Below are 21,587 nucleotides of genomic sequence, written 5' to 3'. Positions count from 1 at the left end.
AATACCACCTTTAAAATAAAGCTTTAGTATGTAACTTGAAAGTTGGAAAATTAGTAATAATTGTTTATATATGTCACACGTGTACCTGTGCCAGGCACCGTGTTCTGTTGGGTTCTTCCCTGGCTAGAACACAATGGAGTAAGAGGCTCTAGCCTTATGACTTCTGCCCCATTGGGGACGGAGTCATTTACTCCACAAGGACTGTGGTATCTCTAACAGAGACTGCTAGTTGCCTTCCCACCTCCCTTAAGCTTAGGAATGGCCAGGGAGGTGCAAGCAGAATTCAGAAAGAAGAGCTTCTGAGAAGACTCTTAAATGGGAGTTTATTCAGTTGGGAAGTGCATCCTTTTGCCCTTGCCCCTATCTCCTTCTTGCTGCTGGAATATTAACACGATGGCTGGAGCTACAGTGACCATCTTGTGACTATGAGACAACCTTGAGTATGGCAGCCATGTGCTAAGGAAAGATAAACAGGGACTGGGTCTCTGATGGCTATGGAACTGCCACATCATAGCAACCTAGAACTGACTTCTCTGGATTATTTTTATCAGAGAGATAAGTAAATTTCTATTTTGTTTAAGCTATTGTGATTTCAGATCTCTGTTACCAGTAGCCGTATGCAATTCCTAATTGAGAGAATTGATGTCAGGTTGTAGGTCTCTATTTTATGGCTACCTGTGTAGGTGTCAAAGGATTTAGGCATCTTGATACTTGAACAAATTGACCCCCTGCATCGGGTAGTTGTGAGTTAACTTTTTCTGGCAGTGGATTATAAGTGAACTGCAGTAGACAGCAGAGGCTATATACAGTCCCTTTACCCTTCCTCAGGTAACAATCCACTCCATGTGCTCTGAGAAGGAGCACAATTCAGTCCTGACCAACACCAGTGACCGGTGTGGGGATGTGGATGTGGGTGTGGCTCAAGCTAAGGCAGTCAGAGGTCTCGCAAGGTTTTCCCCAGAACTATTGGAAGTGAGGCTTTCTTTTTCTTCTTTCTTTTGGTGTGATAATACCTAGAATGAACATGTGACCTTAGAGCTGCCAGGATGTGTGAGGAAAGCTTGGTTGAGAATGAAACCAAAACATAACTAGGAGGGAGAGGAAAGGGGGTGTCTGTCTTATGACATCCTTTGAATCCCCTGGATGCTCCCCAGTTGCTTGAGCCAACAAGTTCCCATTTCTGCTCAAACTCATTTGAGGGAGTTTCTGAGCTCCAAATCATGGGCCTTTTGCTATGGTCCCTTATTGTTCTCTGTCACCCCCAGGAATTACTTGAGATTGAAACCCCCCACCAGACTTTGAACTGGTGGCTGGCATAAGGGAGTCTCAACTTGCCCAGCGTAAAAGGTTGCGGCTAATATTCACCGGGCAGTCCTCTCTACCCAAGTTCATGAGAGTCAGGGACCAGCTAGCACTTACCTCTCTTCTCCTTGAACCCCCAGAGTCTGCCAAACAGACTCTTTAAAAGGTTTTAAAGGTTGCTGAGTCTGAACCGCCCATGCTATGGGGACTCAGAAGACCCTAACAGAGGATGCCAACTCCCCCTGGTGGCAAAGTCAGCTAACCTATGGGATTTCGGCTTCCAAGAAGGAGGACTCAAAGGACCCGGGTGACGGCATCAATTTAGCCTGCGTTTTTCCTAAGGACCAGGTGAACTCAGGCAGAAAGGAAAAACAGCAACTAGCTGTTATTTTCTCCTTAGTGGAAGCTCAGTGTCACTCCACAATTATCACATCGGGTGAGAGTCTCTTTCCAGTTGGGAAAACTATTTTTCTATATGTGATATTAACTCTGCAGATCTGTTACAGCAGTAACAGTTGTAGTATCTATTCAGCAGTAACAGGTTGGCTATGTCTGATTTTTGCAAATGCCAAAAAATATTGTCAGATCTTTCTGTTTTGTTAGTGATATTTGAGCGCTTAAGATCTAAATAATGTGAGAGAGTTACCCAAATTAGTAGTAAAGATGATAAAGCCACAGAGATAATACTTACTATGAGGAGGGCAAGCAAGCTCATTAGAATCCAACGTAAGAATGATTCAGATCTGTAATCGGAATCCTAAGGGCATAGTCTAGCCAAGTTATAACACTGATGTTTGTAGCATCAATTCTAATCTCCTGAAAGCTAATTACAGTACTAGCAATAACTTAGAAAGAAAGACATCATTTTCTTTCCTAGGTTTGAAGCAGATTAATAGTGACTGTAAAAGTGAAAATGCTTTATTGAAATTTTCTCTCCCTCTTTTCTTTCCCTCTCCATTTCCTTCCTAATCTCTCAAGTTTCTTGTTTCGCTTATTTTATTTACATGCTCAAGGGATTCCTTTGTGGAAAATGATATTTACAAATGAGATTAACATTACGAATTAATGAGGCAGGAATTTTAGTCTCCTTGGATTAACAGCATTGTTATTTCCATTATACAGGGCAAGAGTTTTAAACACAATGTCCACCGGGCCAGGCCAGTAAAGTTGATGAATGAAACAGGCTGCATGATACAGTTGGGAGTGGTGGGGCCTTTGGCAAACTGGATATGTTACACGTTATAAACAGTGTTCAACTGAATGAGACACGTCTGTGGGCCGAGTCTACTCTGAAGGCCACCCACTCGCTCTTGGTGAGAGAGAGTAAAACACACCTTGCCAAAATGAGCTAATGTGTCCAGTGTTCCGCGTGTCATCCTGAGGCCTATCCAGATGGGAGCTCATTAAACCTCACAACAATGTGGAGAGATCGGTATTGTTGACCCTGTTGTGACAGATAAGGAACCTGAGATTGCGGAAATCAACTTAAAAGGACCAAAGTTTACATGGGTAAGTATACAGCAGAGCTGGAACGTCAGTCCAGGCCTGCCTGAGGACAAAGCCCCTGGTGTCTTCCCATGAGGGATCTCAGTGGGATGTTGGTGAGGACATGTGTCTCACACTTGACTACAGCGTCCGGACACTGGAGCAACTTTTCGGTTCTAGTGTCCTCGGCACTGCTTCAGGACAAATTCACAGGAGGGAGGCAGCCTCACGCCACCTCCCAAACATTAGGTGTAGACAGTGAATCTTTCATCTGTGACTCCTCTTTTCAAGCCTACCCTGGGAAAATAAAGGTTTTAAGTGGTAAATCACGGCAGGCCTAAAGATGGCTCCTGTACACGGGAGCAAGGAGACCGCTTCTTCTGTTATAATGAGCCCCTCTAGGATTCTGTCCTAGGTTATCCCGTTGGTCAGGTTTTCAGAGCACACTGGTAGCTAATCAATCATGTTCACTGTGTAGGCAACATCTGACTTGGAAGGAATAGCTGCTGACCCAGAAGCCACAGCCTTTGATGAATGGGGCTTCATGTAAGAGGTGGTTGGAACATGTAAGTAAAACACAGCCACATGGTAACAATCCACCTCTCCATACACTGGAATGTTTTCTGGTGAAACTATGCCACTTGAGATTTTATAGACATATATATATACATATATATACACATATATATGTGTATGTATATAATCTATTGTTTTTGCAAAGTTCAATGTGTAAAAAGAACCATTTAAAAAATTTATTTTTTGAGCTGCAAGCATTCATTTACTATATATATTTTTGTATACTTCTCACATGCCTTGAGCCCTAGGGTTCTCCAAGCATAATGGCTAGGGTGCCTGTGTGGGAGAGGGTTTTACAAATGTGGAATCCCTTGCCCTTAGTGTGAATGGTGTTCTCAGTAAGCTACCATGGTACCTCCTAGAATGGATTCTAGAATACCCTATTATCATTTGCCCTTCTATTTTTTAGCTGATATTTGTACTAATGAACTGCTTAGGGAGTGCCATTCAAATCTGATGATGCCTGAGTATTTCTTGTGAGAGTTTAAAGGTGGTCCTCATGCCAGCACCAAACAGGGCTCAGATTTGAGACAGAGAGGGAGCCGTCAAAGTCTGTGCATCCCAGAGCCCCAGATCGACAGGGAACCAGACCCAAAGAATCCATGAGAGATGTTTTGTCTTTAGGTAAACGTCCTTGGGGACAAACATCCTCTATTATTTTACTGGTCTCTCTCCATATGGTAAGAGAACCTACTTTTTCTTAATTTTACAACATAGTAAAGACAGATTTTGGGGAGAAAGAATAGGAAGACAAAGAAAGGGGTATTTTGCACATACCACTGGGTGTATCATTAGCTGGCCTTTTGTCCAAAGAAAGGGTCACCTTTAAGATCTGATGGAAGGTATGTTATTGTGGCTTTATTGCATTGCTAACTCTCCCAAAGACTAAGATATGGGAAAAGTTTGTATGTGTGGGGACAGCAGGACCAATACTCTGAATTTTTTAAATTAAATTTTTGAAGTATAGTTTAAGGAAGGGAACATTAGAATTTTATGAACAAAAACTTCCTAATAGGTGACGTTTTTCTTCTTTTCAATGTTGGGAAGTTTTACGTTAATTTAACTTTCAGATATTGGTCATTTACGATTAAATAAGCATCCCAATAAGAAGACAAACTAGATTTGTGTTTGAACTAAATTCTAAAGCTTATATGGAAAAATAAACAAGAATACCTAGAAAATACTGAAAGAGTAATGGGGAAGGTGAAACTAGGCTTATTATTAAAATATATTATAAAGCAATATTAATTAAAAGAATGTGATTAGGCAGACAGAATAATACAACAGAATAGAAAGAGTAAAAATAGAATTAAGTTTAAGGGAATTTTTGGTGTATGATGAAGGTCACCTTTTAAATCATAAGGAAAATGATTAGTCAAAAACTTACGGGAAAACTGGGTAGCCAACAAAAAACTAAAGTTGGATTCTGACCTCACATTTCACATTCAGTCAAATAAAGCAAAACCAGATGAGTCACAGATATAGATATAAAAAAATGAAACGATGAAATACTAAAAGAAGTTCTGAGAATTTAAAATTTTTTATAATTTTGTAATGGGAAAGTCATGATCTGTATGACATAAAATCCAGAAGCCATAAAAAAAAAAAAAGATGAATTTGACTACATAAAATCAATGTATTCCTGTATAGCATAAACAAAGTGAAAAGATATATGACAACCTTGGAAAAATATGTGCCACTTTTGCTACAGATACAGGTCTATTTCTTTAACATATAGTGAGCTCCTACAAATCAATAAGAAAAGACCACCAGTCCAATAGAAAAATGGGCAAAAATATGGAGAGTTTACAGAAAAAAATACAAATGGCTCCTAAGTAAATAAACCTGTACTAAAAATATGATCACACTCATTTATGATATGGCAAATACAAATCAAAACTACCATGAGATAGATTTTGCACCATCATATTGGCAAAATTCAAGAAGTTTGATAACACATTGTCTTGGTAAGAGTGTAGAAGGAGAGGCACCTCAGCCACTGCTGGTAGAAATATAAATTGGTTCAGACTCCATAGAGAGAAAGTTGGCAATATCTATCAAAATTTCAAATGCCCATATGCCAAATGCCCACTAATTCCACTTCCAGGTATTTGTCCTACAAATAAAGTATGAAGATGATGCATTTACAAAGATATTTATTGCACTTTGTTTGCAAGAGCAAATTATTAGAAACAACATCAGTGTTCACAAATAATTAATAATTAATTATTGATTAAATAATTTATTCTACATCTTTAAGATCTAAGCTCTGCAGCCATCAAAACGAATGTGATAGCTGCTATCTGGACACTGAAAAGGAGTGATCTCAAAAATATATTAAGTGTAAGGAAACAAGGTACGGAGCAGGATAGACACTCTGTTCATATATGTGTATACGTGCATATATACACACACATACGTGTATATGTATACATCCGTATATGTATTATACACCAACTCTATCCCAATCAAAGAAAAAACCAAAAACACTGTATTTCTGCTTTTGTATAGACTGTGTTTGGACGAAACTGGTTAATAGTGGTTGCCCTGAGGGAGAGGACCTGGGCGACCTGGCGACAGGAGTGTGAGGGAGGACCACTTTTCTCTAATGCTTTCGTGCCTTTTGGACCTTTTGAATTCCGCTCACTGGGCATGTATAAACTATTTAACAATAAAATATTCTACCTAAAAGTGTAACATGAACTGATAAAGGAACTAGCAACTTTGGATCATGTGTTAGAATTACTCAATAGCAAGTCATTTCACTGTTAATAAAGAAAGCTTACGAGTACAAGGATAAAAAAGAGAAATAATCATTTCATAAAGATCAAAATAATGTAGTGCCTTGCCACCATGATTCAAAAATTATCTCAGTACCTTAATGCACACTGTGCTAATGTTGTGTGTAAATCCCCTCCCTCCATCCACATTCCAATAAGGGCCGACTACCTCACTGATCCCAAACATTTCCTCTGAAAAGCGATCAATGTCCCCTGCCTGGACATTAAACAGATTTTGAAAAACTCTTCAATCCGTATCAGTCTCATATCCTTATTTAGTTCCTCAAATTTGCCCTCGGCTGGGAATCGTGCAGGCGACTGTGACTCTGTTGTGTTCACCACTCATTTGAAGGGCCCCATCCATCATCATTTCTAGGCCTTTTCTGATGCAATGTAGCTTGTTCTTTGTCTTTCTTAAAAACTGAATGGCTGTTAAATTATCCATTTATCTTCCTTCAGATTTTCTGTTCAGTTTCTCAGGCCCTCTCAGGGCTGTCTTTTCTACCTTGTTTGCTGACTTTTCATTCCATTTCCCCTGTTCTTAGAGGCATCTTGGTTCACCATGCTGTCCTGCAAAACAAACTCCCTGCTTCCATCTGCTTTCTGTGTGTTTGAAATCTGCATCACTACTCAGATAGATTTCCTTCTTAAGCTCTGTCCCTTCGGGATAGCTTTGAACACTTGGAGACGATATGCTTCAATATGTAGGTGGCAGAGTATCTTGGGACAAACCCTACACTGGAGGTCAAAAGTCTTGGTTTCTAAACCTAGCTTTGCCACCGTCAAGCCGGGTCACGGGTAACCTTTCAAGGTTTCACTTCCCTCATCTACAGATGATCTGCAAGCTCACTGTTAGATGAACATTCTAGTATTACAATAGCGTGTTGCTTCTGTTTCAGGGGACCTGATAAGGACCTGAGGTTTGTATAACATTAATGCCTGCTCGCATATCATCTCAGGTGGCAGTAAGGTCCTATCGGTTAGAAGCCCAGATTTGAAGGCAGAAAAAAAAAATCTAAGCTCTGTCACTTAATATCTGTGTATTCTTGGGCAAATTACAGAAACTCTCTAGCTTCAGTTTTCACATCTGAAAAGGGGGATGATAGTAGTAGCTAACTTGATATTGCTAAGAGAATTAAAACAGATAATGCTTGGAAAGTCAGTCTGGTGCCTGGCACATAAGAAGTGCTCAGGAAATGTTGTTATAGACGCACTACACCTTAATGACACCAGCAGTTCGGCTATTTACTATCCAAACTTCCAACAGAGGCTACTGAAGCTTAGAGATGATATTAATGATAATAACAAGAATAATGACTCACATGTATGGAGGGCTTTAGCATGTAATGTTTACTTTTCCCGAAGCATTTCCACATACTCTATCTCCCTTGGTTCAGACTCTTGGAAAGACTGATATTAGCTATCATCAATTCTACTTGCTCCAAGAAGAAAGTCACTTTGTAAGGCCAAAGGCGTTAAAAAAGCAGCAGAGTGGAGTTATTTTCATTCAAGCCTTCAAGCCAGTGGTGATCACCATGAAAAGAAAGCTGAGGATAAGGAGCTGTAGGTTTTACTAGTAAGGAGGGGGGACCTGGAAGAGGACCCTTATAAAAACGCTCAGCCCTTATTGCCTCATTTTAGGTCTCTTCTCTCTTTCCCTCTGCCTTCTTCTTCTCTGTATGTCTCTGTTGCTCTCTTTCTCCTGTCATATTTAGATTTTCAGCTGTTCACACCACCTGTAGCACTAAGATCATAGGTGACATGTTAAGTCAGGGGCTTGGAGAATCATTCTTTTCCTGTTATTTTATGGTTCTCTAGCTTAACCCTCCCTTTGCTGGTGGGAGACATTCACACGCTGAAACTCCCCCTAATTCACTGAGGCGATTCTGAGCGGCAAGTATAACCTCCCTAGTTTCTCAGCCATGAAATAAAGACAGAAATGCTAAAGCCCACCACAGGGCAGCTCAGGAATGGTAGGTTATTTCAGAGCATGCTGAAGGCATGCAATGCTGAGGGAACGCAAGACCTTCCTAGCAGCTTTGTGATAGCCCATTCCTTCCCTATCCTCTTGCTACACTGGCTATGCTGCTGATAGAGGCAGCCCCGGGGGTCCCTCGGCAGCTGAGTAACAAGCTAGAGACCCCTGCTCTAGCCTGGTGAGGGCAGAGGTTCGGGGCACCCAGTGTGTGCGGGGCATTGCGGCTGCCAGAGACGGGGAATGCAAACAAGAATAATGCGCAATAAAGGAAAATGCAGTGGGTCCCGGAGGCTGGGATATCTACCTCCTGGGCGCAAACAGAGGTTTTACAAGGAGCTCGTCCTCCGAGCGGATCCCTTCAGTCAGAGCAGGATTTGCTGGAGGGAAGAGGGAAGGGTAGGCCGGGCAGAGGCAGCTGTGTGAGCAAGGGCTCGGGGCGTGGAATATGAGAGGGGAAGCCATCTGGGAAAAGGCAAGTGGCTTGGAACGTCAAGAGCAGAGGGTACAAGGGGAGGAGGGAGAGGAGGTGAGCATGGGCAGGTCCAGTGCACCAGCTTAGATTTTTTCTTCTCTGATGGGGAGGGAGAGTCTGAAGGACCCATAGCCAGATTTGCTTTAGGAAGGTAACGCTGGTGTTTCGGTGGAGGATGGAATTGAGGGGGTGGGGTGGGGGGGCTGCCGAGCATGACGAGGGTCCGAGTGGTAGCTGCTGGCAGTGGGAGCAGAGTCAGGAGAGCCCAGTACAGGAGGACCTGCAGGAGGGAGAAAATCATGACAGGGCAACTAGAAAATCCTAGAGACTTTGGTCCTATGTTATAGCGTATTTGTCTTTTTGATGACATTAGAGGCTTTCTGAAGTTGTCTTTTGTTTTTTGCATTTCCTGTATGCTCTGAATTCTTTTTTCCTTCAGTGTTTTGATTTGCTTCCTTTCCTTCACATTGGAGGCTTTCCTCAAACATACTGTGGCCCTTATCTGGTAGCGTATGTTTACATGCAAGGCACTGAAAGACTTATTCTGGGCAGTGTATAAAGTGGGGCAGGGGAGCGGGAGAGGCTCTGACTGTCGCTGGGGGGGGCATCCTGCAGGGAGCTGCCGCTTTCACTGAGGGAGTCCTAAGTGCAAGTACATGCAGATCTTTCGTCTGAAGCTGTTCTCTTTCCCTCAAGAGGAATCCCACTTTTCTGCTCCTGGGACTACCTGGCTGCTGGCACCCTGAGTGCAAAGTAGGGGGGTGTCCCGGGGTCTTTCCACAGACTTTTTTTTTTTTTTTTTTTAAAGATTTATTTATTGACTGATTGATTGATTGCTATGTTGGGTCTTCATTTCTGTGCGAGGGCTTTCTCTAGTTGCGGCAAGTGGGGGCCACTCTTCATCGCGGTGCGCGGGCCTCTCACTATCGTGGCCTCTCTTGTTGCGGAGCACAGGCTCCAGACGCGCAGGCTCAGTAGTTGTGGCTCACGGGCCTAGTTGCTCCATGGCATGTGGGATCTTCCCAGACCAGGGCGCGAACCCGTGTCCCCTGCATTAGCAGGCAGATTCTCAACCACTGCGCCACCAGGGAAGCCCTTTCCACAGACTTTTAATTTCCGCCATGAGTTCTCCCAATTAGCGCTACGAGAGAAGAGCTCTCTGGTCTGACTTGGCAGCCGTTGCAAAGGCCGTTTACGTGGCTGTGTGGATAGTGGGAGATTCCTGAGACCCTTTTTACCAACTTCCAACCTTTCCTCGTTTCCAGGCTCAAGCCTCAACCTCATTATTATGGATCGAATTATGACACACACCCTCCACTCAAAAAAAAAGAGATATGCTGAATTCCTAACCCTTGTACCTGGGAACGTGACCTTATTTGGCAATAGGGTCTTTGCAAATGTTATCAAGTTAAGATGAAGTCATATTGCATTAGGGTGGGCCCTAAATCCAAAGGCTGGTCTCCTTATAAAAGAAGGCCATGTGAAGACACAGGAACACAGAGACACAGGGCAGAATGTCATGTGAAGACAGAGGTGGAGATTGGAGGGATTCAGCTACATGCCAAGGAACGCCAAGGTCTCCTGGCAACCACCAGAAACCAGGAGAGAGGCGTGGAATGGATTCTCTTGCAGAGCCTCCAGAAAGAACCAGCTCTTCTGACACCTTGATTTCTGACTTCTAGTCTCCAGAACTGTGAGAGAATAGATTTCTGTTGTTTTAAGCCACCCAGTTTCTTGTATTTTGCTAGGCCGCTGTAGGAAATTAATAGACACCCTCTTGGCTGAACTTGGACCCTTAAAGTCCTGAACCTGTTCCTTCTGAAAGACAGATCAGCTCTCTTCCTTCTGCAGACATCCTGGGACATAACTTCCTTTCCAGCCTCCAATATTTGAGGATATCTTATGCCCTCTCACATTCTGTTGTCCTTGAGAGTTTATATCTTTTTTTAAAGAAATGCAACATTATTATTTCTAATCACACTTAATAGCATTAAATAATCAATAAAATATTGAACAAAGGTACTCATTTTAGAACTATGTCACTTAGCAAAAACAACAACAACAAAACAACCAAAAAAAGTAGGCAATGACTGAATAAATTATGACAAGTCACTGTTTGGAATACTAGGCTGCCGTTTCAAAGGACAATATGAAAATCATGTTAAGGATGTGGAAGCATGTTTTGAACTTTATCTTAAGTGGCCAAAGCAGAACACACTGGTGTACCTGGATGAAAATGTGTTTGCATGTGGACAACAGTATGAAGGGGCATCACAGGAAAGAGAGAATGTGAGTCCTTCCTTCTACCCACAGTCTGCTCTTGACGATTTAGGTATGCTCTGAGGCCATATATGTTTTCTCTCCTGTACTCCTCATTTCCTTCCCGGTCCTCAATCGCACGTTGTTAATACCCTTACTTACAAACTGTTCAAGGCGTTGTAGGCTTTTTCTATCATGCTCCTTAAAATTCTTCCAGCCTCTTCCCATTTCCTAAGAAAGTTTATATCTTTAAAAAATTCCTATATTATTTTATTAATGGAATTCTCAGAAGGATGTGGAATAAATTATGGAGGTCAATCCACCATCTTTTATTGGCAACATCAACTCAGTTACAGGTGAAAGTGTTTGGTCAAGGACAATTTGACATAAAGCCTTTCTGAGAAAGTATTTCTCTGGTAACCAGTTGAACAGAACCTACATTAACCCATTCGGTGCTCTAGGAATTACTCTCCCTGGAATCTCTACTCAGATCCCTGTATCCTCCCCTCTGAAGAATTCAGAGTTTTACTTTGTAAATGGGAGGTTTAAAGAGGTAGAGGACTGCCGGACTAATGGAGTGGACTTTCACTTTCTCAGGGCAGTGCAGTGGGAAAAAGCAGCAAAGTAAGGTTGAGAAGACTTGGCTTCGAAATTCTGGCTCTGCTGTGTATTAACTGCTTCACTCTGGTTAAGTCCATTAGCTTCTGTAGGTTTCAGTTCCCTCATTTATAAAACTTAGACTATTAGACATTATAGGATTCAGAATGAAGCATTTTCTTCCTTCACAGAGTTAGGGTAAAATTACATTGTGTATGTAAAAGCACTTTGTAAACTTTAAAATTTAAGCCCTATCCAGTGGCCACTATAGTCAGTATTCAATAAATGTCTGCTTATTGAGAAAGTATGCATAAGGATACCTTTGTATTCTTATGGGCTTTAATACTGAACTTCTTTTCCAAAAACTCAGTCGGATAGAAGTCTTTAACTTCGTTTTAGACTCTGGCTACCAGACTCAACAGCTGGGCTGCCATGTTCATTGTACATGAGGTTGAGAGCCTGGCTCCCTCTGACCACGTCTGCTTGCTAAGATGGGGCAATGTGCCTTGAGTGATTTATTTAATATTTTTACGGCTGCAGCTCTGATAACGAAATATAAGAATAGTGAGGGCTGAGGATCCAGATATTGCCTCCTTGAATTCTCTTAGGAGACATTTTGAATAATACAGAGGATTCTGTTTGGCAATAGCGTAATAAGAATGCTTTATGTTTATCTCATGCCTCACTTCCCAGCAGCAAAAACAATGCTGACCCTTCAAATGAACTTTAAATTGCAGAGATTTTGGAGAGGCACTTAGAATGCAAAAAACAGTCTTTAAAAGAGGACTGGATTCATTTCCTAGTGAAAAATGCAAGTTTTCTTCTCTTTCTCCATCTTTCCCTCCCTCCTTCCCTCCCTTCCTCCTTTCTCCCTCCCTTCTGCCCTCCCGCCATTCCTCCCTCACTCTCTCCCTCCTTCCCTCCCTTCCTTTCTTCCTTCTTTCCTTTTTCTTCTTTAGAGAGTCACAGAAGAGAGGGCCATGAAGAAGACGTAAATCCACGTTTAAAATACGCTTTCCTGAGGAACTGGAAGGTAACTTAAGTAAAGACGACATTCCAAGCCTTGTATGGGCTTGCGGTTAAGTGATTTTTAGCTTCGTGATTTCAAAGCATAAACACTTTTAAAAAGAGTTATTTATGCTGGTCAGCTGGATAGGGAGAAGTAGATCTTATCTTAAATTCTACCCTCAAAAGCCTTATTAGGGGACTTCCCTGGTGGCGCAGTGGTTAAGAATCTGCCTGCCAGTGCAGGGGACACGGGTTCGAGCCCTGGTCCGGGAAGATCCCACATGCCGCGGAACAACTAAGCCCATGCGCCACAACTACTGAGCCTGCGCACTAGAGCCCGTGAGCCACAACTACTGAAGCCCATGTGCTGCAACTACTGAGCCCACGTGATGCATCTACTGAAGCCTGCATGCTTAGAGCCTGTGCTCCGCAACAAGAGAAGCCACCGCAAAGAGAAGCCAGCGCAGCACAGCGAACGAACAGACCCTGCTCGCCGCAACTAGAGAAAGCCCGCACGCAGCAACGAAGACCCAACGCGCCCCCCCCCAAAAAGCGCCTTATTAGGGAGTATATTGTAACTTTTTTTTACCTGATTCCAGCATTTTAATATAGATTCATGATGGCAGTTTTGAGCTCATAAAATGCATATGAATAGAAATTAAGTCCTACTGTATAAAGAACAGGTTTTTAAAAGCTGCATGAAGTAAATCAAAGTCCATTTTATTTACAAGAAAATGTACACAGAGCTGGTTGCTTTAGCAAGTCAAAGTCATTTTTTGGAGGTGGAAAACTTTCTCCAAATCAAACAGCCTGGCATGTCAGGTATTCAGGAAGAACTCTGAGATGTAGCCAAGGGTGTGAAATGCCTTCACCAGCCACGTACCATGCTTGATGCAGGAAGCGACATGAACTTTAATGTTCTTCTCTTAATGAGCCCTCTGGGCTATTCAGCACTTCACCCTACAGAGCACATTGTTATTTCGTGTTTGTATTGATAACTGTTAGGCACTGAAGGATCTGAAAAGTCTTCTAAGTCAAAGGACAATTATATTTTAATCATGATAATTTAGTGTTTTATATATTTCTTGAAATCTGTGTGTATGTGCTAGCTCTCCCTATCAACTTGAATATTAAAATAATTAGAAGACTATATTTTCTGCCAATGCTGGAAAAAAGAAAATTTCATGTATTTCCTAGTTGAAAAAGTCAAAGCCCTGAAAAATTCATGGCTATAAACTGGTCTTTTTACGCTAGAATTAAGGACCAATTCAACCATGATGAGAACTAAACCACTTTCTAAGAAGATATCATAGGCCATATACTTCAGATTATGGGCAGGAATATAACAGTGCACACTCTGATGAAAGGTTTTATATATTTACAGATGATAATTTAAAATGACATTATAACCCTACGTCGTACATTCCACTGCTTATTAATTCTGCGTCCTGTGTCTCATCATTCACTCTTCTGTTTCTTCACTCGTTTATTCAACAAACAGCAGTTTGAATATACTTAGGCACCATTCTGGGTACCAAGAATATGATGGTCCCAAGAAACTAGTCTAACAGGGAAGAAAGACAGAAAAGACAGACAGGCAGAAAGATGACCACAATACAGAGTGCTGTGTGTGGTTATGAAGAGATAGGTAGAGTAGAAATGCTGAGGGGGAGTAAAGGTTTTACAGAGGAGGTGACAGTTTGAGCTGCCCTCTTCCAGGGAGAAAGAAGAGGGAGGGACGTATAAGCAAAGGCAAAATGGACAAAAGGGTTCGTGAGTCCTGTGCTTTGGGGCAAATGGTGCATGGGTAACAGGAGATGAGGCCAAGAGGCAGGGGGCCTCAGAATGAGAGGGCTAACCCCAGGAATCTGGAAGGTATCTTATAGATTGTGGTAGTAACCTGAGGTTTTTAAGCAGGAGGATACCATGATCTGGTATTTTTTTAAAAAGGAAGGTCATTTTGGCAAAAGTTTGGAAGACAGGGTATAAACTACATAAAACTGACACTTTTGAATGTTTATATTTCTCTTCCATTTGTATTTGACTAATAGTACATAGAAAATTTTGAACGGGTTTTACTATCAGCACTCAGATTTGGGTATAGCATATGTAACAAGGACAATAATTTGAAAATATTAAACCAATGTATTTTCATTCTGCTTGAATCGTGATGCCCGTGGCTTCCCACCCATTAGCTCAGTAGGCTTTCCTCCCCCAGGCAAGTGGTGGTTCCCAGCTAGAAACAGCGAACTATCATCACATAGCTTTCAGAGAGAATAACTCTCAATGTCAGCTTTGCGTGGTGAGAAAAGCGATTTCTAAATTCCAGAACTCTATCTCTTAGGAACCGAGCCTGGCTAGGTCAAATCATCAAGTCTGAGTACAAAGTTCTGGAGTGGGGAGCACAGAGGAGACTATATAAGGAGAGTTCCCATTAAACTAGGAAAAGGAAATTCAAAAACTTTCCACTCTGGGTGTTAGAGAAAGGGGAGAAGGAGGAGGGAGAGAGAAGAGGAGAGAAAGAGGGAGGAGAGAGAGAGACAGAAAGGGAGTGAGGGGGGGAGAATGAAATCAGAAGTGAGTGTCCTGGCTCTGCGTTCCCTGGGGGTTGAACCCTGGGGGTGAGGGGTAGGCTTGTCTCTTGAATCTCAGAGCCTAATTCAGGAAAATGACAGAACTTTCCTAGAACAAGTTGCCACTACCCAGGCGGCATATTAGAAAGAACCGAGGAAGCTCTTGTGTGGACGGCAGGTGAAGAGAAAGTAGCTGGGGGTTCATGCGTGCCCCGCAGGCTGAGCGATGGCAGAGAACCAGGTGAGCAGGAAGCTGGTGGCGCTTGCCATGGTCTGCATGGACCGGGGTCTGCAGCGGCCACAGCCAGTGGTCAGGCCCTCCACGAAGTGCTCAATGCGCCCACCCCACAGTCCCAGAGGCCAGCTCGGCATCACGCCCAGAGCCTTGACCCCAGAGGCTGCAGGTGCACTCGGTCCCTCTCCCCCCAGTCACGGAACTCTTACAAAGACAGGTGAGCTCTCCTGGCACCTGGATGTCAGCTGGGGAGAAGAAATGGTTCTGACTGGGAACAATTCACATTTTAGTCTTCCCAAAGACTTGTTTTAACCGGAAGGAATTGAGATACTTAAATTGTCAAGTTTAAGTACCAGTCCCTGAACAACCCCCCACCCCCGCCTCCGCCGCCCATCACCAGGAAAAGGTGGAGCCAGATAAATATAAATTATAGAGAATATAGGAAGTTATTTTCTTCCCTCTCTCCCCCTTCCTTCCCTCCCTCCCTCCCTCTTTTTCTCCTTCTTCCCTCCCTCCCTCCCTTCCTTCCTCCCTCCCTCCCTCCCTTCCTTCCTTCCTCCCTCTCTCCTTCCCTCCCTCCCTCCCTTTCTTTCTTTCTTCTTGAGTTTTTCGTGTTATATATGATGTCATTCCATATATGTCCCCCCTTTGTAGGACAAATAAGAAATCAGCTTCAACTATTTCTTTCTCTCATTCACAGGAATACTAAAAGTCGTACAGAAAACATTTACAGGAAACTGATTTGGGTGGTGTCCTACTTTTTTTTAAGTATGGGGTGAAATTGTTTCCCTCTCTAACCACATTCCATTCCTTGTAGGTTTTTAAGAGGAGATGATGTTATATTCTAACTAGTCACTCTGTAGCTCACCACTTTTTCTTTTTTGAAAAAAATTGAACACAAGGCATGAGCCATCTGGGGAACATTGAGTTGTTTTTGAAGTACTTTTATTGGTATCCAGAAAAATTGTCTTGGAGTAGCACCTTACTTCCTCTTTTCCAGTTTAGCAATTCTAACTCCCAGTTTCTACAACTTCAACTGTATTTTAAATATTTTTTTTCCTCCCTTCTTTTCAGAGAGCATATTTAAAAAAATTTTTTTTAAGTCTTAATTGAATTTGTTCTTCTGTTTTATGTTTTGGTTTTTTGGCCGCAAGGCATGTGGGATCTTAGCTCCCCGACCAGGGATCAAACCCACCCCCCTGCATTGGAAGGTGAAGTCTTAACCACTGGACCGCTGGGGAAGTCCCCAGAGAGCATATTAATAACTGCATCAGATGGAATGCATTTTCCAAAAAACCATTACAGCTGAAGGCAGAAAAATAGTCAAAAATCACTGTTATCATAACTTCAGAAGCCCTGCCTGTTGCAGAAACCCCATGACATTTTTATACAGAGGCAACACTCTTGCCGAACTCTTCTTTTAATGGAGAGAGAGAATTATTCCAGCTAGATCCTGTCCAAGTCAAGCCGTTTTCATTATCTGTCAAACACTCCAAAATCAAGAGCCAGTTTGGGATGAGCTGAAAATCTGATTATGTTCATAATAAAAATTAAATCCCTCAATCCTTAACAAACAGAAGATTTATAATGATTTATAGTGTATCACTGAAATTCTAGGTGCACTTGAGGTTTGAGTTGAGAATGAAAATAAAGGGCAAAAACTTCGCCTGCTATTGCAAAGAGAGGCTCACTGTGACGCTACCACATCAGGTTTTCTGTTTATCCCTAAGGCTGGTGCAGCAGTGACTTCAAAGTTTGATGGTGCCTGGGTTGTTTTTGTTTTTTTTTCTTCGTTCTTTCTTTTTGTTTTTTCTTCCTCCAAAGATGTTGAGCAGCAGGCTAATGGATCCCCAGCGGGGTGCAAAGACAGCAGAAAGCACAGGAATCAGATGTCAATGTATTCCTCGGAGATACCCTGCTAGGACAGAGCTAACTAACTAGGGTTTTAGTCTTCTCTTGGGGGAACATGCTTTGATGGTTCCCTGCCCACTCTTGGCTTCCTATATGTTTCCTGATTAAAATGCTGCCACAGATAAATCATGACTTCTGCCTGTTAGGACAATTTTCTATTTTGTTTTTAAGGAAAAGTTTGGAATCATAAGCTTAAAAAGATGAGCAAGTTCTGGAGAATTTTACACTCACATATAAACATATGTATAAAAGCATGTCACATCTCCCTCCTATAGAATCATCCATGGATCTGGGACTGTTCTCTGCATGTTCTTTCCCTACCCATTACTTTATTAGATATATCTATATATTTTCTGCCAGTCACTTTCAGTCAATTGCTAGATTGCTTAGGAAACTTCTTATTGAATAGATGTCGGGGGTTTGCGGGGTTCTCCTTGTTTTTCCTCAACACAGGCACAGATTGGAAATTGAAGTTGTCCCAGAGGTAAGAGTTTTGATTTTAAGTGTAATGGGCATCCAAAATGTACCGGTGTACTTTTTGTGGGTTCCCACCTATAAATAGCCCTTCAGGCACCAGAGAGTATTGATAATCTACCCTTTGCTTGGAGGAGAGACAAAACTCAGCAAGCTGAAGCGAAAGTGGAAAGAGCTTGATCTACTTTGACCAAGCACAACCCTCTCAAAACCATGAAGTGGAACTGACTTACCCAGTGAAAGTCAAAGAAGTCAAAAAGCTGCACTGAAACCATATCTGCATCTACTGCCCGGCTGCCCCTCCGCCCTCGCCTCCACAAGCCCCGTCCTGTCCCAGGCTGCGCCCAGAAGCCTCAGGCACACAGTGCCTTTGTTTGGCCTCTGCCTTTGCTGGACCGCATCTCTCCACACTGCTCCTCCTGCACGGGGGGTCCTCATCGTGATGTACGTATCGTTTTGCTTCAGGCTCTACATGAGGCTTCTTGCCACCCAAACCTGCCCCACCTTGGGGTCAGCAGGGCCCTGGCCGTTACAAGGACATCTCTTGGTCTCAGAGCTACTGTTCTGTATCCTTTTGCCCTCTGCCCAGACGGACTCAGCAAAGCCACGTTGGATTCTTCTGTTCCGTTACGCAGACTATGTCATCTCTCACAGTCTGGGATTTGTGCCATCTGCATACTTTCCCGTTTGCCTCTATCCTCTCAGACTCCTTATCACTGCACTTTCACATTAAAAACCCCAAACTGACCTCTCAGCAACAACCTGAGTTCCTGCAGACATTTTGACATTTGACCAGTGTCATAGCAGGGACCTTCCTTGCTTCATGAGTCATTTCCTCAAGATTTTGTGTCTTCACACTCATGGTGATTCCTGCCCACTGACGGATTCCGTTACCTTTCTGGAGCATCAACAGTTAATGTGAGATTAAATAATCTCACATTAACTCTCACGGTTAAATAATAAAAAACACCCAACTGCTTGAGATGGGACAAAATGAGGACCCTCAAGGGGCATACTTAAAGTCACTCTGCAAGGTTTCAGTCTGAGGGCTTTTTGAAATGTTGGTTTCAAAATGATATATTATATATATATATATAAATTATAAAGCATTATAAAGAATTTATAAATGAAATCCATGAGATTAAAAAAATAAGTGATGATAAGGAATTTTAAAAAAGAGCATGATTTTCATGCTGTGTTCACTGAGAAGATCCAGCAGCTGGTATGAATATGAACTTTTATAAACAGCTCCTTCCACATTCCTCTTTAAATGCCATGACTTTCCCCAGTTAAATAAGAAAAGATTGTGGGACAATATCCAGCAGAGGTAAAGTGAGGCAGTAGAAAGGCCATTACATCAAAACCAAGGCCACAGATGAGTAGGACAAAGCGAATTTGGTGGGAGTGTCACTTAAGCTTTCTATATGTCAATTTCCTGTGGATAAAAATAGCAGGTGTATCTAATGTCACAGATAGGGAGTAAAGTAAAACAGATGTGAAAAATCAGGAATGATAATATGATGGGTTAATATTACTCCTTAAATTCTGGAAGCTGCTATTTTCATTTGAAATTCAAGTAATTTCCTTTTTAACCTGAAGATTTCAAAGTATTTAATGGGAAGTATAAAAGTAAGCCCAAATGATTGTGAACCAGTAATGAAACACTTAAATTAACATGAAAAAGCACACGAGAGTCCTTTCCAGCATTTACTGTAACTAATCACATAGGAAGGGTGTGTGGAGTTGGGTTCATTCCAAAGTAGCTTTTCAGACTAATACCAAAAATTTATCAGCCCCACAAATACATGTCTTCATCCTCCTAAGCTTTACCCACAGTAAAAGGAATTTATTAATTGCAAGAATTCATCTCATTTATGGCCTAAGTGTGCATAGGAAAGTGAATAATGTTAAAAAATAATTCAACATGGGTGGTCAAGGTCAATTTAGCAAAGCAAGGTATACCTGATACAACAGCGATGGGCCTTACACATGGGGACCCAGCTTATCCAGAGACACCAGTGGAGCGAGGATGGGAGACGCAGATGGGAGAAAAGAGAGTTGAGGATCCTCTTACAATATCGTAGACATCATTCTTGATTTTTCATCCAATCTTTCATTATTAAATAAAAGAGCATTATGTCCCATGTATAACTAAAAGAATCTATTCTAGATTCTTTTAAAGCTTTACTTGTCTGATTGTATGCTGTCATGTATTTAATGGATAATATAATACAAATAAGAACTTACTTTTGTTGCTTATAGTCATTAAAAATTACATTTCCATCTTCAAGACAGTATTCTAGGTGTTTTTATTTTTTACTTTTATTTTTTTTAGAGTAATGTGACAGGGCTCAGCAGTCCCTAAAAGTGCTGAAAGCGAAGTGGTAGATAAGCCTAAAACTTAATGGTTGTGAGGTCCTTAAAAAACAATACTGTGTTTTTAATGGAGTTAGACAGAGTGAGAAATGAAGCCGTTTTGCTTTCCCTCCATGTGTTTCTCACTTTGAAGTTAAAAAAGCAGCTCAGTCTGATTGAGGTAGGTAGGGGGTAAAGAACTGGCCAGGTTTTACACATGAAAGCAAATACTTAGAAGCAGAATTAAAAGCCAACGCACACTAAACTGTGAGTGTTAACCCATGTCAGCCCTAATTCTACTCAAAAAGTGGAGTGTGAACATTCAAAGCTGATGACACTAGTCTCCTTGCCAGAAGCAGGGTCCCAAACTCACGCAGCAGGGCTGGAAACAGGGCGTGCACCTTGCTCAGGGTTCAGTGGTTGCCATTTGTCATGCATCTCAGACAGAGGCGGATGTTTAAGATGGAAGGGGCTTTTTCAAAACCCTGTGGCCCAGACCATGGGGTCAGGGCAGAAAACCATGTTTCATGGAACTCTCATGTCTAACATGATATTAATAAAAGTAAAAGAAAAACGTAAAAAAAACTGAATGAGATTTCTATGGTCAAATGTTTGAGAAATTCAGAATTAATCAAGGTTAAACGTGTTTCTTTTCCAAAGGACTTCTCTGAGCCTTCAGTATTTTAATGTGCAGGAGAGGTTCCCTAATTATTGGGCCTGAGAGCTTTGTCTGAAAAGTTATGGATGGATACTTACGTCCCATGGGGCACAGTTTGGGGAATACTGAGATAAAATATTACTATCCTTGGTTTATAGATGAGGGAGGTGAGGCCCAAGGAGAACTCGGGTCTCCGGCCTCCGAGTACCAAATCTTCCTAGGGGACCGATCAGAAATCTAAGAAGAGATAAGCTGCAGGGCTTCCCTGGTGGCGCAGTGGTTGAGAGTCTGCCTGACAATGCAGGGGACGCGGGTTCGAGCCCTGGTCTGGGAAGATCCCACATGCCGCGGAGCGACTAGGCCTGTGAGCCACAATTGCTGAGCCTGCGCGTCTGGAGCCTGCGCTCCGCAACAAGAGAGGCCGCGACAGTGAGAGGCCCGCGCACCGCGATGAGGAGTGGCCCCCACTTGCCGCAACTAGAGAAAGCCCTCGCACAGAAACGAAGACCCAACACAGCCATGAATAGATAAATAAATAAATTTAAAAAAAAATTAAAATCTAAAAAAAAAGATAAGCTGCAGCCTTTTTTGGCAACACACATACCCTGGAAGCGTGTCCTAAAACTAATACTTCTGAAAGTGCAGTATACACGCTCTTCTTTCCTGGCTCGGTCAGGACACACAGACCCTCCCAAGTCATGATTACCTGATACAAAGGCGTACAGATGCTATCGATCCACTCCAGTTGCAACCGAGGCAGCTCGTCCTTCCGGTTCCGATCAAATATAGCCTAGAATGGGGGAGGAGAACCTTGCTTTATTACACTGGAGTCTTTTACAGGCGCTTTGTCAAACACTTTGCCACAATGATCCCATTTTTACCAACTGAACACTTCACAAACCACAATCAATCTTTACACGTACT

General features: G+C 42.3%; 1 protein-coding gene across 2 annotated transcripts in view; it reads right to left on the bottom strand.

Moving 5' to 3' along the window:
• Positions 1 to 21,587, bottom strand: part of PDE11A (phosphodiesterase 11A) — a 464,603-nt gene that overhangs the window by 7,251 nt on the left and 435,765 nt on the right. For both annotated transcript variants that reach the window (XM_068543893.1, XM_068543892.1), the window contains exon 19: positions 21,370 to 21,453. In XM_068543893.1, the coding sequence (XP_068399994.1) occupies positions 21,370 to 21,453 (84 nt within the window). The remainder of the gene's footprint in view (positions 1 to 21,369; positions 21,454 to 21,587) is intronic.

Source organism: Eschrichtius robustus, chromosome 5 (genome assembly GCF_028021215.1).
Source record: "Eschrichtius robustus isolate mEscRob2 chromosome 5, mEscRob2.pri, whole genome shotgun sequence".
NCBI classification, from domain to species: domain Eukaryota; kingdom Metazoa; phylum Chordata; class Mammalia; order Artiodactyla; family Eschrichtiidae; genus Eschrichtius; species Eschrichtius robustus.
The sequence above is the reverse complement of the archived record's forward strand: the minus strand, read 5'-3'. Positions and strand labels throughout refer to the sequence as shown.